General features: G+C 40.9%; 2 protein-coding genes across 8 annotated transcripts in view; one reads left to right on the top strand and one right to left on the bottom strand.

Moving 5' to 3' along the window:
• The window catches only part of MEI1 (meiotic double-stranded break formation protein 1), a 60945-nt gene extending 47349 nt beyond the window's left edge, over positions 1-13596 (bottom strand). For 5 of the 7 annotated variants that reach the window (XR_006104027.1, XM_042467741.1, XM_042467740.1 and 2 more), the window contains exons 1-5: positions 10878-11061; positions 8594-8717; positions 6646-6696; positions 4410-4483; positions 2091-2196 (exon numbers count right to left, since the gene is read on the bottom strand). Coding sequence is in view for 6 of the 7 variants with exons in the window: in XM_042467741.1 (XP_042323675.1) it covers positions 2091-2196; positions 4410-4483; positions 6646-6696; positions 8594-8717; positions 10878-11030 (508 nt within the window). In the remaining variant the exon portion in view is untranslated. Of the gene's footprint in view, positions 1-2090; positions 2197-4409; positions 4484-6645; positions 6697-8593; positions 8718-10877; positions 11062-13423 lie in introns of those variants that run through there. The other 2 variants (XM_042467744.1, XM_042467747.1) reach the window with 2 other exon arrangements.
• Positions 13597-13641: 45 nt separating this feature from the next.
• SNU13 (small nuclear ribonucleoprotein 13) lies at positions 13642-17190 on the top strand. The gene is made up of 3 exons (XM_042467787.1): positions 13642-13796; positions 15871-15991; positions 16794-17190. Exons 1-3 carry the CDS (start codon positions 13794-13796, stop codon positions 17054-17056), a joined length of 387 nt encoding a protein of 128 aa, XP_042323721.1. The 5' UTR covers positions 13642-13793; the 3' UTR covers positions 17057-17190.

Here is a 17190-nt window from a genome sequence, read left to right as displayed (position 1 = left end):
TTTTCTTTAAAGTAGACAGATTGAGACTGCCTTATCTGGAACTCCAAAATCTGAAGTATTCCAAAACTCAAAACTTCTTTCATGAGTAGCTGAAACAGTGACATCTTTGCTTTCTGATGGTTCAGTGTGCATAAACTTTGTTTCATGCACAAAACTATTTTAAAAATTGTATAAAATTACCTTCAGGCTATGTGTTTAAGGGTATGTGTGTGCATGTCCCTTCAAGTTGCCAGTCTATATACGGCGACCCCATAAATTTTATAAGGTTTTCTTAGGCATGGAATACAGAGGTGATTTTCGCCAGTTCCTTCCTCCAAAATATAGCCCTATGGCACCTGGTTTTCATTGGTGGTCTCCCATCCAAGTACTAACCAGAGACGACCCTGCTTGGCTTCCAAGATCAAAGTGGATCTGGTGCCTTTAAGATATGAAATATAAATAAAGTTTGTGTTTACACTTGGGTCCTATTTCCAGAGTATCTCATTATGAAAGTACTGTATATACAAATACAGTTATTCTGAAATCTGAAAAAAATCTGAAATTCAAAGCACTGATCCTAAGGAAGACTTAACCTATACTGGTTTTTCACCATTTATCCTTAAAAATATCCAAGCACCTTTTTCCACTGACCTCTTATATGACTATCCTTTCTAGTAGAAAACATGCCCATTATCTACCAATATCAGCTACTTCCAAAGACCAAAAGATTAACAAAGGTGGGGTACAGACCGCCGCCGCCAGTAGGTCCGCGGGGGAGCCGGAGCCTTCACACGGCCCGACTCCCGCACGGACCGAAAAAGAAGCTCCAAAATGGAGCTTCTTTTTCCGTCGCGTTTGCGATGTAGCGAGGTGCCAGGGGTGCGCTCGCTACGTCACAAGCGGCGCGACGCGTACGGACGCTCAGCGTCCGATACGCAAAGATGGCACCGGCCATGTAGAAGGGCCGGCGCCATCTTGTACGGACGGAGTCCGTACTAGGCCCAGGGGCGTCTATAAGAGACGCCCCTTTTTTAAAATGGGACGTCCGGAGGACGTCCCAAATGGCGGTGCAGAAAGCACCATAGAGCTCTTTATTTCCAAATCACCCCCAAATGCAAAGGTTCATCCCCAGATGTACTGCCCTAGTTCCCTACAGTTCTTCTCACTTTTACTACCTCACCTGGTACCCTTAGTTTAAACTCCTATATCCTTCCTGCCTCCATATACACCCACATGAAACCCAACCTATTGAGCTATGCCAGTGCCACACATTTCACTTTAAGTCTTGTCTTCTACCAAGATATTGGTTTTTTTTATTCAAACCCTAAATTCTAAAACATTTAGTGATTTTGTCTTACAAAAATTGTCCATGTTCTGCTTCTATACCCTGTAAAATATACAATATATTTGCTGAGTACGACTTATGCCTGAGCATTCCTCTTCACACAGGCAAACTTAAAAATTTATGAATTTATAAATGAATCATCAATAGCTGCAAAACCCATGTTGTTAAATCATAGTCCTTTAAAATGTTTTTGCTCAAAAGCTAAATAATTACTTCTGCAAAGATAGATTTACAAGACTGACCAAAAATATTGTATATGCTCAACTGTAAGTCAACCTCATATATAAGTTGAGGGCAAGTTTTGCGGCCAGATTTATGGATTTTAATATGGCCTGTGGATAAATCAAAGGTAAAACTTAGGGGCATATAGCAAAGGATCTAAAGGATGAAGCAAAGGAAAACAATGTCAAAGAAGTTACAAAATTCCAGCAGACATAACTGTTTGTGCTCACCCTAGAGGCTAGATGGATGGGAGTGGGGGGGGGGGGGGGTTAAGGGGTCAGTGCTTCCAGGACAGATCATGCTCTTGCCTTTCACCAGGGGATGGTTCCTATTTTAATAGTAAGATGGTTCCTATTTATACAGTAAGAGTGCAGTTGATCTTCTGAATAGTTTCCAAGAGTGTGGCTGAAATTAGGTTTGTTTTAGTCACCTTGTTTTCTGATATAATAATCTTTAGGTGTGTCATGAAAAAGATGCACCTCTCATCTTCTGGAGAGCTCTTAATATCATCACTATACAGTTATGATTCACTTTTAATACTTACTGTGTTCAATAACCAATACCTCAGCAAAACTTGGGATGGCATCTGCCAATTTTCCAAGAAGAATAAATATGGGTAAGCTACCTCTTACAGTGGTTACCTTGTATAACTACGGGGAAGGAGGTATAAAAAAGCAAATCATCAACTGCAAATATTATAAAATAAACTGACAATTCAAGAGACTATTGTTTGAAAAAATATAATACTTGTCTTCTTTGTTTCCCTAAACTGCTAAACTGGGTTTCCCATTATATGCTCTGTGGTGTACTCCTTAATATGGTATGAAATGGCCAATTCACATATGCATACAGTCCATGAAGCTTTCTTTATCAAGGTACAATGATAGCAAGGGGAAATGTATTCTGCAAATAGATATTTTCTATATATATATATTTTAAAAATCCAAAAAACACCTTACATACATAACAAATCTCATCTAAACATCTAACATAAAATAAAAATAAATGTCATTGTTGAAGAAAATGTTGTACAGCAGTCAATTATATAATTTCAGGATCATTTTTATACTAGTCAAAGGTATTGTTCCAAATTTGTCCATGAGAAGCTGGAGCTTGTTTTCTGGGATCCTTGCTTCATATGACAAATGATAATAAACCAAGTTTCCATAAAAAATTTCATGTCTGTTTTTCCCCCCTATGTTTTGAACTGTGTATTAATTGCTCAGATTAGGCAATGACCCATAATTTTGTATATCATGCAGACATATCCAGTGTTGTCAGTTTTCCACTGGTGTGCTATAACTTGTCTGAATATTATCAGCAACAAAAAATGACCTCTTTATGTTATACAATATAATGATATTTAGGCCTGAGAAAATGTTCAGTAAAGCAAGGTTAAAGGACTACTGTAGATTTTGGTTTGTTTGTTTGTGAAAACACTAAGCAAGTCATATGGAAACAGGAATTTCACCGATGTACTGAACTAGAATTTACATGCCCAGGATTTATAATATCAAGACAGGTTTATACTTAAACTAAGCCCAGCAAGACCAAACTAAGGAAAGTTTTAAAAGCACTACAATGAAGAATAATTACTTTCCCACTGGGATAGTAATAAAAACTGTGGGTAATAGAAAATGTTCAGTGGGATTAGCCTGCCCAATTACACTCAGTGCACACATGTGAATAGAAATCATGTAGGCCATTTGGACCACTGAGTGAAGAAGGGTATTTTATAACTGGCTACTGTTCCACATATATATTTCCAGTGATACTTCCATGATTGCAGAAGGCTTTCATGAGACTAGCCCACAACCACTTTTTAAAGCTCTGTAATCATGGAACTGCAATAAGGGAAGTATCTGTGAAACAGCAGATCAATTGATACACTTCTCCAGACAAAAGGATTCATGGAAGTCAAGAAAAAATGTGTCAATGCCATTCATTTGTGTTAATTATTTCTAAATAGTCGAGTGAGGACCATCACTCCAGCCCAACTGTTTGAGAGGAAGCTTGCCTGTGAGAAAGGCATCTTTAAAAACCGGCTCACAGACCTTTGAGCCCAGGAACATCACTCCAGCCCAGCTCTTTGAGGGGAGGCATGCCTGTGAGAGAGGCACCTTTAAAAGCTAGCTTACAGACACCTTTAAAAGGCACCTTTAAAAGCCAGCTCACAGACCTTTGAGCCCAGGAACATCACTCCAGCCCAGCTGTTTGAAAGGAAGCTTGCCTATGAGAGATGCACCAGTGACATGACAGTAGTGAAGGGAAGCTGTGGCATATCATTTTTACAATATGAACTTCTTATTTAGCAGAGCCCACAGAGTTCCCCATTTTACTTGTCCACATAACATCACTTGCCAGCAGCGGTGGATATTAGGCTAGGGACATGATTCTCCCTACATCATGTATCTTGTGATTTTGAAATGTGGTTTTATTTTTATTTTTATTTATTATAGTTTTTGCTGTAATCTGCCTTGATTCCTCTGGGAAAAGGCGGAATATAAATAAATTATTATTATTATTATTATTATTATTATTATTATTGAACAGGCTAATATCGTTCATCTATTCTATCAGCCATTTTTAAGCACTACACCATGTACAACTTTGTTACATTATAGGAAGAAACTCTGAGAAGGTAAGCTGAAGTGGACCTTTTAATTAGTTTCAGGTATACCACATTACCACAAACATAGAAATAGCCTCATAGAAAAGAATCCTCCAATACAGTACCAACAATAATTTGGAAATGGTGCAAAAAAACTCTTTCCATCTTCTTGCCTTGATTGCACATCACACCCCAGATTCCTCAGCTTCAAGCAAGAACACATTGGAAGGTGTTGGGGAATAAGCTACTAACCTCTTTCCGGCATTCATCCAGTAAATAATGCAAGTAGCGATCCAACTTCAGCTCCATTATCAATACCACCAAAACTGAGCATAAGAAAAATAAGCTCATTCTTGATACAGTTTTCATATAGTTCAGTATGTTTTACCATAACTACTGCTGGTATTATTATATAGAGACCTGACACATTCATCCCCAGCCTCACTGTGATCTTTCCAGTCCTTAAACTGCAGAGTCCTTGTGTGGAAGAAGAGATTTGGAAGAAAAAGGCATCCTTTTTCTCTCTGTTTTGTTTAGTGTTACGCAACAGACATAGTATAATACAAATTAGCTTAACCATGATATATCATATTTCGTATAATATACAAATGGAAGGAATTAAAAAATCTACTTAGTTAAATCAGAAGCACAACCATCAATTATGCTGTCAGCACACCCCTCTCAGAATCTTCTTTCAGCATTTTGATTAAGGCAAAGGTGCTTTTTCCAAGATACATTTGGATGATTTATCACCTACTATAAGCTCTCCATGTACTGGAGCAGGAGCTTTTTTTAAAAAAAAAACTATAATTCAGAAACTGTAAATTAACTGCTCAGGTATTCTTGTGATGGCTGTTTTAGTTCCTTGGTACCAACTGAGATTTGGTGTCTTGGCACATAATCACTGTCTAATGATCTTATTCCATCTGTTCTACTGAAAAATAAGCTCATGGAAAACCACAGTAAGTACAGCTTGGCTTGGTTAAGAAGAGTGCAGATGGCTGATATAACACTGGCAAATCAATTTCTTGGTAACAAATCAAGCAGATTTCACATGCCACTTCAACAAAAACTGATTGGGATTTAGCCACCAATTCTATTTTCACATATTTAAGTTTGCATCAGGAACATTCATGGCATGTATTATTCACATAACTCAAATTCAAAATCTGGATGTGCTCTTTCAGCTTTTCCTGAGCATAGACCTGTGGAATGACAAAACCCAGCCCCTGCTAATCTGCACAGCTCCTTCCCAATATTAAAAATTAGAGAACTGTTTGAAAAGGAAGATGGAGACAATCTCACACTACTGGAGGAATCCAGACGGGGGTTACATGACAGGGTCTGCTGTGAGGAATATAATAGGCGGTAAATTATGCAAATATTATTCCGATGCTGATGCATTTGAGGAATGCAAAACTGGGTGAATAGGAAAGACTGACAGGCCTAATCAGTGGATTCTTAACTAATGATTAACCAGCCGTGGTATCTGTGTTTTGCCACACAGTGCTGAAATATACATTGAATATATTCAGTGTAACTGAAGTTTTACTTACCGCAACTATTGCTATACAAATATTTTATCTTCAAATGTATTTTTCAAAACAACACATGAAAACCAGAATCAAGCTACTCTCCAGACAGAACAATCATAAGTATGTTTACCTAGAATAAGGACCACCAGGCTAAATCCAAGGACAATTCCAACTGGAATAGACCAGTTGAGATCCTATGTAAGTGGTGACTAACAAGACCAATTCATTTCAGTCTACTGTTTAATACAGAGGGACAAGCTGTGATTTCCTCTCCATATATTGTTATCAGCCTGAGTCAGCCTTGCTAATGGGGAGGGAAGATGAGAATTGCAATTCAACAACTGTCATGCCTCCAGAGCATCTTTGGTGCTCTTGAGACATATATTTAGTTAAGATTATATTAGTCTTTCTATGTATTAGTTTAGAAGGGGAAATAGAGATCTACAGCTTTAAGAAAGACAAGGATTGTGGGAAATCCCAGGGTCTCTTACTGTCTCTCTCCAGCTAGTTTCAGTTGTGTAGTAAGATTTCAGCCAAGTCAGACCTGGAGAGAGTATTTTCCTTTGACAAAGATAAGTCCACAAAAGAAGAAAGATAGTCCTCAGAAGAAGAAAGATAGAATCCACCAAGAAGAGAGAGCAAGGTATTTAGGAAGGACTATTGAGAAAAAGGAGATCAGTTTCATGTTTTGTGTTTATAACCAGTAAAGCTTTTGAAACTTAAGAAATTTGTGGACAAGTCTTTTGTTCAGGCTGTGTTCCTAAGAGCCAGAGGCCTTACTACACCCAAAGTCCATAGCATCGCTCTTGGGACAAAACAACAACATCTGAAGGTCCCTGAATTGCTCTTAATGGAACTTGCTCTATTAAATAAAGCCTAATGCAAATTTAATTTCAAAATAAATAATTGCTTGCACACACACTAATAGTTCAAGTGTCCCACTTTGTACTTACTTTCAATGGGCAAATCCAGAGCACTGCTGTCTTCCATAGTTTGTAATATCTCTGTAAAATAAATTCATAGATAGGTCAGATTCATGTTCTCGCAAAATAGCAGCAGCAACAACAACCATGTTGCGGTTCTAGGAAACAAAACCACAAAGCAAGATGTAAGAATTTGATGCTATCAATGAGTAATAAATGCATAAAACATCAGCACTTATAGTATATTATTTCAAATATTAAAAGTATTTAAAATGCATTAATAATCCTTACAGCATCCCCTTAAAACTGACTGAGAGGTTGGTACTTATTGTGAAAGGTCATTCATGATGAAGGAGCAATCCATTAATTCATGGGTTATTCCCCATGTACCAACAGAGAAGGTAAGTGTCTGAGTTCTTTCCATTGTGACCATTGAGACTACATCTGTTCCTAACCAGTTTAATTATAGAGCTGTGACCTGACTAACTTAACATAGCCAGCAAAATAACAATTAAACCCATTAATTTGGGGGAGGGGTGGATTGCTCCTCCTGCCATTCCAGAATGACCATTCATAGTAAGTACCACCATGACATAGTGGTTTGAGAGTTGGACTATGACTTTGGAGACCACAGTTCAAATCCCCACTCAGCCATGGAAAGTCACGTAAGTGACCTTAGACTAGTTACCCTTGCCCAGCCTCAGAGGGAGACAAAGGAAAAACCTCTCTGAATAAATCTTGCTAAGAAAATCCCATGATAGAGTCACCATAAGTCAGAAATGACTTGAAAGCAAAACAACAACAAACCAGACTCAATCCACTCACTCATGGGACTTATGCAAAACTCTAATGATTTGGCTGGAAATAAGTACTGTAATATCCTAAGTCACCACTACCTGCAGCACATTTTGACCAAATGCTGCCTGCACCAATCTGTATCTATCCACTTTATAATTCTTTATAATAATAATAATAATAATAATAATAATAATAATAATAATAATAATAATAATGTTTATTTATATACCACCCTTCTAAAAACTTAATCAAGGCGGTTTACAACAGATTCACATAGCAATAACATAACAGTACATATCTCAGTACAACAAATATCAGTACAAATCTCAATACATCACAATAGCAGATAGCAATACATTCAATGCAGTAAATATCAATACAAATCTCAATACATGACAATAGCAATAACAATGCACATCTCAATACAGCCAGCAGCAAAACAACACAATACAATAAAATACAATATCAAATTTACAACAAGCTAGCCGGGGCACAGCTCAGTGCCTGCCTCCCCCAGGACAAAATAGCTGCGCAGATGCGATGGTTTCAGTCCGAAGACGGTCTCCCTGTGGCGATGCGCAGCTGCGCAGGTCTCCTCTCCTCCCAGCAGCAACAGCAATTCGCACAGTTCCTTGGAGGCAGGCACGGGGGTGGGACATTTATAAATTTATAAATGTGGTCAGATCTTTCCAACCCACCACAATACAAATATCTTCCAAAGGTGGTGAAATGCATATGCTGCACTTGTTGCCACTGCCATTATTGTTGCCACTGCCACCATAGTGGTATGCAGGCAAACATTTTATGGACTCTGTTTCTTAGCATAATCATAACAAAGGTAAAACCAGGCCTTTATCCACCTTGCAATTACTACTTTCAAAGCCTTCTGGCCTAATACAGTATTCAGGGATGGAAAAAGACAAACAAAGCTTCAATAAACGTAATCTGCAACATTTTCCTCCAAAACACATCTGTCTGATGTTAGAGGCCCACCTCACTACAAAGAGAGGGAAAGCTAAGTACATTAAATACATTTATAACATCTAATTTAGCACTCATAATTTGTAAATTCACCCAGTATACAAAACAAACACGGTAGATTGAAATGGCATTCAAGCAGGATAATATCCCTCTAAATCTGTGACATTCACAAAGTATACAGTATATGATTATCTCTTACCAAACAAAGTTGTTATGAAATAAGCACATACTCTTTCATCTTGTGCAAACAGTGGGATGACCAGTGGTGTGTTCCGAGACAAAACTTCTTGAAGGCAGAAGAGCACATGCTTCTTGCGTACTTGCTAAAGGTTAGAAAAGATAAATTACATCCATTATTTATTAAAAGGAGAGCTAGCATGATGTAGGAGTTTGAGTGTTGGACCAAAACTCTGGGAGACCAGCATGTGACTGCCTGTGTGGACATGGAAACTCAGGTCCAAAACACACTGTAAAAATCACCCACTTTGAGACTGCTTTAACTGTCCTGGCTCAATGTTGGGGAATTCTGGGAACCGTAGCTGTGGGAGACACTGAGCTTTCTCTGTCGGAGCTCTAGTACTACAATACACTACAGTCGGTCCTTCTTATACACGGATTTTTTATACACGGATTTAAGCATACACGGTTTGAAAATGTTCCAAAATAGTATAAATTTACCTTGATGTTCCATTTTTTATTAGGGACACCATTTTGCTATGTCATTATACTTAATGGGACTTGAGCATACACGGATTTTGTTATACACGGGGGATCTTGGAACCAAACCCCAGCGTATAACAAGGATCCACTGTACAAGACACAGGATTCCAAGCACTGAGCCAAGACAGTTAAAGCGGTCCCAAATTGGATTATTTCTGCAGTGTGCTTTGGATCTCAGTGGATGACTGTGGGCAAGCCACACACACTCAGCTTCTGAGGAAGGCACTGGCAATTCTCCTCTGAGCAAATCTTACTGAGAAATTCATGATAGGTGGTTCACGTTATGGTTTGCCATATGTCGGAAATGATTAAAAGGCACACAAGAACAATGTATTAATATAAGCAAAGTTTAAACCTTCATGTAAACGTTTCTCTGTAAATTTGTACATCCCCTCTCAGTTTCTTTTGGAAAGTTTTTTCAGAAGGGATTTGCCACTGCCATCCACTGAGGCTGAGAGACTGTGATTTGCCTAAGGTCATCCAGTGGGGTTTCACGGCTGAGTGGAGATTCAAACCCTGAAATCACTTCACAAACCTATGTTTTCCATTACATCTTTAGCATAATTCCATACTCACCACATCCAGGGTTGAAAAAATTATTTTTGACCTATAACAGAACCACTGACCACTTTGATATACATTTCTGGGAGTTACAGTCCAAAATAAGTTTTTCAATATCTGCTCTTCCTTACTGTAAACAAAGACAAATAACTACAATAACTCTGTCCCTTCTTCAATTTGTGCCTCTTCCTCCACAGAGGAATCTGCAGTTATCTCCTTGGCTCTTTACAAAAAGGAGAACAAGGAGCTGCTTTATTATTCTTTATAAAGAACCTTGTGTGTACTGTATATTGATTTTCAGATGTATTTTAAGTAATGTTGTTGTGTGTCTTCAAGTGATTTCTGACTACTGGCGAGTTTAAGGAGAAGCTATCATGGGGTCTTCTGGGCTGAGAGTGTGTAACTCACCCAAGGCCACCCAGGGAATTTCCATGGCTGAACAGGGAATTGAACCCTGGTCTCCAGGACCTTAACCCTCACATTGGCGCTCTCTCTCTCTATATATATATATATATAGAGAGAGAGAGAGAGAGAGAATGTGTATGAGAGCCAGCATAGTGTAGACTTTGAGTGTTGGACTATGACTGCTCAGCCAACCCCCATGATAGGCTGCCATGAGTCAGAAATGACTTGAATGCAAACAACAACATACATACATATAATACATTTATAAACATTTATAGTTTATAAATATGCTCTACATTTAAAATAATTTTATGTAAAAATAAACATTTAGATAATTTAAAAATAAATAAAACATCCTAACTTGCAGATATAACAAACCCCAAAATGAGGCAAGTCACTGCAGTGAACAGATGTCCTAACTGAAAAGGAGGACAAAGGACCACAAAATTTAGGGCATTACAAAATAAAAGATAAAAACATTCATATAAATATAAATTCATGCTTCTTAGTCATGCTCAAAAGGAAGGACACTGTGAAACTCCTGGACAAAGGCTGAAATGGGGGACATGAGCTGGAAAAGGAGGACCTCTGGTCACTCTGTACCAATCATCTGCACTGCAGCACTAATCCGGTTTGAAGGCGCTTTAACTGCCATGGCTCCATGGTATGGAATTCTGGGAATGGTCGTTTGTTGGGGCACCTCTGGAGCCATGGCAGTTAAAGCGCCTTCAAACCGGATTAGTGCTACAGTGCAGACGCAGGAGGGGGGAACGGGGTGGCAGCGGGTGAGTACCCACCGAAACCCCGTCCTCTTTCAGCGTCTCAAGGGCGCAAGCCAAGCACAAGGGCGAAGGCAAGCCCTCCAGGAGCCAGCGAGGGTCGTGCCGGGGATGGAACCGCTCGCAAACCAGAGGCTCCGCTGAGGAGAAAGAAGAGGAGGCCGCCGCCATTACAGCGCCGCCTCGCCTCAGGCAGCGACTATTGACTGAATTTGGCGGCCTACATTTGCGCATGCGCTCTGGGCCTAGTGGTCAGAAAGTGGTCAGAGCTGACTGTGAGGCCTAAGTCCCCTAAAGGCCCCTGGTTACTCCTTGGATGGGAGGCCGCCATTACTTACATATATAAGGGTAATGAAATGTGGGGCGTTACAAAACAAAAGCTACACACACACACACACTCTCCTATAAATTCATGCTTCTTAGTCCAAAATGGAGGGCCCTTTGGAATTCCTCCTGGACAGAAGGCCAAAATGGAGGTAAAGGTTAAAGGGGGCTATCTGGTCACCCTGAGCTAAAAGACAGCCATATAAATATAAACACATGCTTCTCAGCCATTTTGGAATTCCTCCTGGACAGAAGGTTGAAATGGAGGACATGTCCTGAAAAGAAGAATCTCTGGTCACCCTGAGCTAAAACCACTCGCATAAATTTAAATACTGTACATGCTTCTTAGTCATGCTCAAAATGGAGGACATTTTGGAATTCTTCCTGGACAGAAGGCTCAAATGAAGGGCATGTCCTGGAATAGGGTGAACAGATGTCCTCTTTTTCCTGGACATGTCCTCCATTTCAATTTTCTGTACAGGAGGAATTCCAAAATGTTCTCCATTTTGAGCATGGCTAAGAAGCCCATTGAGTAGCACCAGGTTGGCTCTTCGCCTTTGAGAAATGCTCTACTTGGCAGCTTTGCCAAGTTGTAAATAGGAGGCTAAGATGGGTTGTCTTTGTTGTTGTTGTGCCTTCAAGTCCTTTCTGACTTATGGCGACCCTATAGGCAAACCTATCACGGGATTTTCTTGGCAGAATTTCTCCATCCTCTGAGGCTGAGAGAGTGTGATTTGCCCAAGCTCACCCAGTGGGTTTACGTAGCTGAGCTGTGATCCAAACCTTGGTCTCCAGAGTAGACTTTAGTTTATATCTTTAGATGCATTGTTGTTGTTGTTGTTGTCTTTTTATACTCCAAAGGAAGGGGATTCTCCCCTCCCACACACTGTTCAATGGAAACTTGACCTCCGCCTTTGCCACCACCCAGCTCTAGAGATCTCATCATCATCATCATCATCATCATGTCTAGATCAAGGGAAGTAATAGTGCCACTCTATTCTGCTTTGGTCAGGCTCCAGCTGGAATATTGTGTCCAGTTCTGGGCACCACAATTCAAACAGGATGTGGAGAAACTGGAGTGTGTCCAAAGGAGGGCAACTAAAATGGTGAAGGATCTGGAAACCATGCTCTATGAAGAAAGACTCAGGGAGCTGGGGATGTTTAGCCTGGAGAAGAGAAGGTTAAGAGGTGATATGATAGCCCTGTTTAAATATTTGAAAGGATGTCATATTGAGGAGGGAGCAAGCTTGTTTTCTGTTGCTCCAGAGACAATGGATGCAAACTGCAGGAAAAGAGATTCCAACTCAACATTAGGAGGAACTTCCTGACAGTAAGGGCTGTTCGACAGTGGAACAAACTCCCTCGAAGTGTAGTGGAGTTTCCTTCTTTGGAGGTGTTCAAGCAGAGGCTGGATGGCCATCTGTCGGGGATGCTTTGATTGAGAGTTCCTGCATGGCAGGGAATTGGACTGGATGGCCCTTGCGGTCTCTTCCAACTCTACGATTCTACCCCACCATGAGCCTTGAGAAGAGACAGAAAAGTTGTTGTTGTTGTTGTTATGTCATTTTATACCCAAAAGGTAGGGAGCCCTGTAGTATTAAATGAAAACTTGATTTCCTCCTTTGCCACCAACAAAAGCTAAAGGTCTTCTGTAAAGTCGAAGGCTTTCATGGCCGGCATCCATAGTTTTTTGGTCTGTGTGGCCATGTTTTAGCAGAGTTTCTTTCTGATGTTTCGCCAGCATCTGTGGCTGGCATCTTCAGAGAAATGTCAAAAAGAAACTCTGCTAGAACATGGCCACACAGACCAAAAAACCCACAAAAACTAAAGGTCTTCTTCTTATATTATTATTGGGCCTGAACAGACAAGCCGAAATAAAGCTGCTTCAGGTCACTTTGGAGGTATGCTGTTTAATTGACAGGTGCATCAAGAGGCTGAAAGCTGCACCAAATCTGTGCTCCAGCTTTGGCGCGACTTCTGGCTTCTTAGGTCGCATGCGGCATTTAAACACTATGCCTCCAAAGTGACCAAAGCAGCTTTATTTTGGCCTGTCTGTTCAGGCCCATTATTACTGTATTATTATTATTATTATTATTATTAATGTCGTTTTATACCCAAAAGTAAGGGATCCCTGCAGTATTCAGTGGAAACGCCAGAGGTCGCTTTATATCGGTGTTGTTTATTTATTATGGCAGTTATCCCTTGCTCTTTAGAGCTCTTGCAGCACCTTTGAGACTCACTGAAAGAAAGGAATTGGCAGCATGAGCTTTCCTAGGCTTCAGCCTACTTCCTCAGATGCATTGTTGTCCTTGTTGTTGCAGCTGTCTTTCTACACTCCAAAGGCAGGGAGCCCAGCCGCCCGCCGCAGTGTTCATTGGAAACGTGACCTCCGCCTTTGCCACCGCCCAACGCTAGAGGTCGCTGCTGCTGCTGCGGGACGGAGCTCTTGCAGAGCGGAGCTCAGTCACAGGGGGACATTTCCTGCCGTGACTCGACATCACTTCCGGGAGCGTGGTTTTCTTTCCTGCGTTGTCCAGCGTTGCTCGTTCGTTCACTCTCTTCCTCCTCCGTGAAGCTTTCGGGCCGAGAGGATCCTCTTCCTTGGCGGCCATGGTGAGCGGGGAGTGTGTGCGCCTAGAGGCCCCTTTCGCTTCCTGGGAGGGAGAGTATTATCGGGCAGAGGGGCTCCTCGTGGCTTGCCTTTCCCCACGTGCAGGAACCCAGGCCCCCTCCTCCGTCCAGGCCTTCTCTCCAGGAGAGAGCTCCAGAAGGTCCATTTGGAGCAGGACTCGGAAACAGGGAGGTTTAATGTCTAGGAGCGTTCCCCCACTGGAATGTCCTCCATTTCCAGGCTCCTCCTTGGAAGCCAGGAGGACATCAGGTCGCCCTGGCAAAACGGAAGCTCCTCGCCCGCTCTGCCCAGCCAGACTTGTGTTTAGATCGCCCTATTTAAGGCTGCTCTGGTGTGTTTTGAGTACAAATGGGGAAATAAAACAGACGGCTCTCCGTATCCAGGGATTCAAGCATCCAGGCTTGAAAAAAGTATGCCTCTCAAATAACAAACCCTGGTTTTGCCACTTTACGTAAGGGGCACCATTTTACTCAGCCACAGATGTTGGTACCCTGAGGGAGCCTTCAGCAGATAGCAAGGGACCACTCTAGATCTTCTGTATTTATTATACACTCATCCCTCCATATTTGCGGATTTGATTATTCACGGGTTTTATTAATACACTGAAGGAGCTAGAGATCCCTAGAGAGAACACTCTACCAATCCTTTGTAGCTCCTCCAGCACAATCTCTGTGGTCAGTGTCTGTTGGACGTTGACCACAGAGTTGCATTGGAGGACCTGGAGATTCCTAGAGAGGTGACCTCTCAGGTAAAAACATGGTGTTTTTGTTATTTGCGACAAGTGTATATCTTTTATGTATATCTTATATACAAAGGATATACAGTGGTTCCTTGCCATCTGCTGAGGATTCCCTGTGGATGCCAGGTGTACCTGGTGTGGAGCAAGAAGGGGTGTCTCCTCTCTTTCTTGCTCACCAAGCAGGACCCAAAGACCACATCTCCACCCCCTCAGCACTTCCTTCTGTTGCAGGACCTTAGTATTCAACTTACAGGGAGTTGTCAGGCTGCTGGAACACTGTTTGAAAGAGACTGGTCTGCAGTTTCTTGCTTATATTCTACACTTTGGGCCCAAACAGACAGGCCAAAATAAAGCTGCTTCAGGTCACTTTGGAAGTATGCTGATTAAATGATACATGCATCCGAAGAGGCTGGAAGCCGCACCAGAGCCATGCTCCCATCCTAAGGACTGGAGCACAGCTTTGGCACAGCTTCTGGCCTCTTAAGATATGATAACAGCATACCTCCAAAGTGACTAAAAGCAGCTATATTGTATTGGCCTGTCTGTTTGGGCCCATAGTATCAGAAACAAGTTCAGATCTAAAAAGGAAATTCAAGCAAAGGGTGAACAAGGGATCTTGTTTTGAACATGCACTTAATAAAAATGAATGGAAACACCATTTCAAGTCCTTCACTTAGAGCAGAAAAATGAATCTATGAATAAATATACTCAACTGAAAGACCATACGCAAAGGGTTATTTCAGCACCTTTGAGACTAACTGAAAAATAGAAGTTGGCCGCATGAGCTTTTGTAGACTTGAGCCTACTTTCTGAGATGCATTTGGACTGAAATGCAATTGCTATTGGTGTGGAATGAGTGTATTCTCAGCATATTAAACTTAGGACAATGAATGTTAGAAGTGCAGTGGTGGCGCAGTGGTTAAATGCCTGTACTGCAGCCATTCACTCAAAACCACAAGGTTGTGAGTTCAAGACCAGCAAAAGGGCCCAAGCTCGACTCAGGCTTGCATCCTTCCGAGGTCGCTAAAATGAGTACCCAGACTGTTGGGGGCAAATTAGCTTACTTGCTATTCACCGCTATGATCTTTGGAATAGCGGTATATAAATAAAACAAATTATTATTATTATTAAGAGCAGGGACTCTCTTTGCTTGTTGAGTGGTAAAGTGACATTTGAACGATGAAACAAAGGGCATCTTACAAATGTAAGAGTTTAAATGATGGAAAGATAACTAGCTAATAACGCATTAATGTAGCTGAAATAGACTTGAAGAATCTGACTTCTTTCTTTTACCCTAATTTTGTTTCTTTCTCTAGATTGAGGCAGAAGTTAATCCTAAGGCTTATCCACTTGCTGATGCTCAGCTCACTAAGACACTGCTGGATCTTGTACAACAATCCTGTAACTACAAACAGTTACGCAGAGGTGCCAATGAAGGTGAGATATGGCTATTCTTTTGTTCCAGAGCATTTCACATACTTGTAGTGTATAAGGTTTTTTGTTGTTGCCTCAAGATTCAAAGGACCAAATGCAGGTATATCAATGTGCAAAAGAGCCTTCCATCTTTAACACTTAACAAAGTAGGTTACCAGCAAGGCTTTTCCAGTGTCGCTTTGAAAGTGTCTAATAAACTTTCAATTTTTGTTAGATCAGTCAGTCTCAATCTAAAACCGCTGAGAGGAAATTCACCCAGAGGTCAACTTTATGTGTTGCATTCCAGCCTGTCCACAGCCACCTGCTTGTCTGGGTTGATGCAGCCCTTTATAAGAAGTAATGATAACCTGTGAAGCATGTATGTGTGGACAGGGCCATTTAGTATTGGAGGTTTGACACACACAACATAGCTAATCAAAACTGCATGCAAAAGATGTTTTAATTGCAAATATTGCTACTCAGGATGTCTGTATTTCTAACATTCTAGGTGGAATAAATTAGCACTTAGAGTAGTTCTTTAGATGCCAGGCTTCAACGTAATAGGCACCCTAAGACCTCTTGGTCTTGCAAACTCAGGACCATGGCATCCTTGACTGAAAGGTGCCCATCTTGCCTAATAATTAAAAATTATCAGTGTTATTAGTTTTTTACAAGCTCAGAAATTATTCAAAAGGGATTTATATGAAACCTGTTCTGCTAATGTTGAACCTAACAACAGCCCCTTTAACCTAGTTTGACATAAGTGAATATAACCAAGTAGTTTAAGGACACCACTGTAGTAATTGTACCATTTCTTTTTTCACAGCCACTAAAACCTTGAACAGAGGAATAGCTGAATTCATTGTGATGGCTGCAGATGCTGAGCCCCTTGAGATCATCCTTCACCTCCCACTACTTTGTGAGGATAAAAATGTGCCCTATGTATTTGTACGCTCCAAGCAGGCCCTGGGACGGGCATGTGGTGTTTCTCGACCTGTCATCGCTTGTTCCATTACTATCAAGGAAGGCTCACAGCTGAAGCCTCAAATACAGTCTGTACAACAAGCCATTGAAAGACTATTGGTTTAGGTCTCTTGAGCCACTCATATTAAACATAAATAATTTGAAATGTTTTCTTTAAGCATTTTCCCCAATCTTGTCATTTGTACAGTACCTTTCTTTAGTTTGTCTACCAAATAAATCTTAACCATCTTCATTTCTCA

This window comes from Sceloporus undulatus, chromosome 5 (assembly GCF_019175285.1).
Source record: "Sceloporus undulatus isolate JIND9_A2432 ecotype Alabama chromosome 5, SceUnd_v1.1, whole genome shotgun sequence".
Classification (NCBI taxonomy): domain Eukaryota; kingdom Metazoa; phylum Chordata; class Lepidosauria; order Squamata; family Phrynosomatidae; genus Sceloporus; species Sceloporus undulatus.
This window is presented reverse-complemented; position numbering and strand designations above follow the sequence as displayed.